A 2,741-nucleotide genomic window follows, 5' to 3' on the forward strand; every position below is an offset into this window, starting at 1 on the left:
CAGGCAGGACTGCAGGAGGATATTCCCCTATCCTGCCTTAGAGAAGCTGAGGGCCATGGCAGACTGCAGTGCTGCATACTTTCTTAAGGCTGACTGCAGGATAAGATTCCTGTGGGAGAAGCAATTCCTGTATAGGAAATGGGTTTCTCCCCAGCACTGAGTCTTGGGTCACCAGGAGGTAGTTGGTGGTTCCTCAGAGGTACTGTCAGAGTCTATAATAGCTGGCCCATGATGTCCCCCTCTCAGGATATGGGGATCCAGTGCATCAGGCAAAAACTGCTGCAGAACTTATTGGCCCAGACTTTTGATGCAGTCAAGCAGTACTGCAAGTTCTGTGATCCCTGTCAGAGAGTAGGAGTAAGTGTAAAGCAGCCCTGAGACCACTGCCCATCATAGAGGGAACCCTTCCAGAAGGTGGCGATGGACATTGTGGGGCCCCGTAGCAAGGCAGCCTGGTCAGGGAAGAAATACATTCTGGTGGTGGTAGACTTTGCCACATGCTAACTTAAGACAGTGGCTCTGTCCTCTGGCAAGGCAGATGCACTGCTGACCAGGTTTGGGTACAGGGGGTGAGGGGTTTGGAGGGCAGGAGGGGGATCAGGACTGGGGCAGGGAGTTTGGGCGTGGGACAAGGTCAAGGGTGCAGGGTCTAGGCAGAGCTTACCTCAAGCAGCTCCCAAAAACAGTGGCATATCCCCACTCTGGCTCCTACGTAGAAACATAGGCAGGCAGCTCTGTGTGCTGCCCCATTCTCGCAGCTCCTGGAAGCAGCAGCATGTCCCCCCTCTGACTCCTATGTGGAGGAGCTGTGCTGGCCAGGCAGCTCTGCGCACTGCCCCATCTGCAGGTGCTGCCCCTGCAGCTCCCATTGGCCGTGGTTCCCAGCTAATGGGAGCGGCAACGGCAGCACTTGGGGCGGGAGCAGCATGTGGAGCCCCCCAGCTGTCCCTATGCATAAGAGCTGGAGGGGGGACATGTTATTGCTTGCAGGAGCTGCACAGCTCCTGACCCCGCTCCCTGGTGGGACTCAAGGGCTGGATTAAAATGTCTGATGGGCCAGACATGACCCGTGGGCTGTAGTTTTCCCACCCCGATCTATGTTTTAACTTTGTTCTCTGTGCTAAGGGCTTCCTATGTTGTGTTCTAGCTGACTAATAAACCCTACTGTTTTAACAACACTGTGAGTGTCACTACAAATACTTAGTACAAGTTTCTGCCGGCAGTCTCTCGCAGTCGGACTCACTGAACAAAGCTCACAGTGTGAAGCAGGAGAGCTGAAACTTCAGAGGTCTCAGGGAGACTGTGAGGTAGTATGGCCTGATCTGGGGGAAGAGTGAGAACCGTTGGAGGTCTGGCACACTGAAATGGATCCTCCAAGAGCCTGTTACAAAGCTGAGGGCATAGCACCAATCCTTNGCTGTACAGTTATCCGTGTCCTTACAAGTGGTGCACAAAGTACATACCCAGTTACCTTGCTTTTGAAGTGCTTGATTCTCCTGTTAGGACCAGATGACTGAATTTAACTATGTGGTGTTATGCTTCAATCATAAGGAGGGTGTTAAGGATGTTAGTTTGACCGCCTCTCAGTTTATGCAATTTTGCCACCTCCTTAATGACAATCACTCCTCTGTTTCATTTTATTTAATATGGATGTGATACCAAAGCAGTTGTATCATTGAACAACCACACTTTATTTTCAAGGTATTTTTGATTAACTGTTGTTGGAAATGGTCTTGCTAAATCTGTATCTATTTCTCTATTTCAAGGGCACAGAGTACTTCCTTGTGAAATGGAAAGGATGGCCAGAATCCTCAAATACCTGGGTACCTTTGAAAAATCTTAAATGCCCATTGCTCCTTCAGTACTTCCATAGTGACAAGAATGAATATTTATCTCAGCTGAAACGAGGCAAAGCAGTAATATTGAAAAACCATATTAAAGCTTTGAACCCTGTAGTAGCACAGTACATAGTAAAGAAGGCTAAACAAAGAATAGCTCTACAGAGATGGAAGGAAGAACTCAACCGGAAAAAGAACCATAAAGGAATGATTCTTGTAGAAAACACTGTGGATCTTGAGGGCCCTCCTTTAGACTTTTACTACATTAATGAATATAAACCTGCTCCAGGAATAAATATAATGAATGGAATCACAACCGGCTGTGAATGCTCTGATTGCCCTGCTGAGAAGTGTTGTCCAGAAGAGGCTGGATTTTTCTTGGCTTACAATAAACAAAAGCAGTTAAAAATCCAACCAGGCTTGCCAATCTATGAATGCAACTCGTACTGTAGATGTGGTCCTGAATGCCCTAACAGGATAGTACAGAAAGGCACACCGTATTCTCTTTGCATCTTCAGAACTAACAACGGACGTGGCTGGGGAGTAAAAACCCTCCAGAAAATTAAAACAAAGAGATTTGTGATGGAGTACGTTGGAGAGGTATGTATTTATCTCAGAGATGAATTATTTGGAATAAATGATTTAAAAGTTAGTAGAACACTTTTTTAAAAATAAAAATTTTATTTTTTCAGCACTTTTTTGATTGTTACTTAACAGATAAATGTGCACTTGGTGTTAATGAAGTACACTGAAGACATCTCATTTTAAAGTCAAATTACCTTTTATATTGTATGACCCAGGGTGTTTTCTGCACCAAAGTAATGCAAAGCAGCTGAAGTGCAAAAGAGATTCTTGGCATTGTTTTTTTTATATTGTAACTTTTAGAACCAGGTCTTGTCTCTT

At 45.8% G+C, this 2,741-nt stretch overlaps 1 protein-coding gene across 1 annotated transcript; it reads left to right on the forward strand.

Moving 5' to 3' along the window:
- Positions 1–231: 231 nt before the first annotated feature.
- Positions 232–2,507, forward strand: LOC142046153 (histone-lysine N-methyltransferase SUV39H2-like). Its single transcript, XM_075061917.1, has 2 exons — positions 232–357; positions 1,767–2,507. Exons 1-2 carry the CDS (start codon positions 232–234, stop codon positions 2,505–2,507), a joined length of 867 nt encoding a protein of 288 aa, XP_074918018.1.
- The last annotated feature ends 234 nt before the right edge of the window (positions 2,508–2,741 follow it).

Source organism: Chelonoidis abingdonii, chromosome 1 (genome assembly GCF_003597395.2).
Source record: "Chelonoidis abingdonii isolate Lonesome George chromosome 1, CheloAbing_2.0, whole genome shotgun sequence".
Lineage (NCBI taxonomy): Eukaryota > Metazoa > Chordata > Testudines > Testudinidae > Chelonoidis > Chelonoidis abingdonii.

Bases quoted from the DNA above. Each gene is read 5' to 3' on its own strand.
- LOC142046153 (XM_075061917.1), top strand. From the start codon at position 232: ATGTCCCCCTCTCAGGATATGGGGATCCAGTGCATCAGGCAAAAACTG. The intron at 358-1,766 runs GTAAGTGTAAAG...CTCTATTTCAAG, and splicing joins ATCCCTGTCAGAGAGTAGGA to GGCACAGAGTACTTCCTTGT.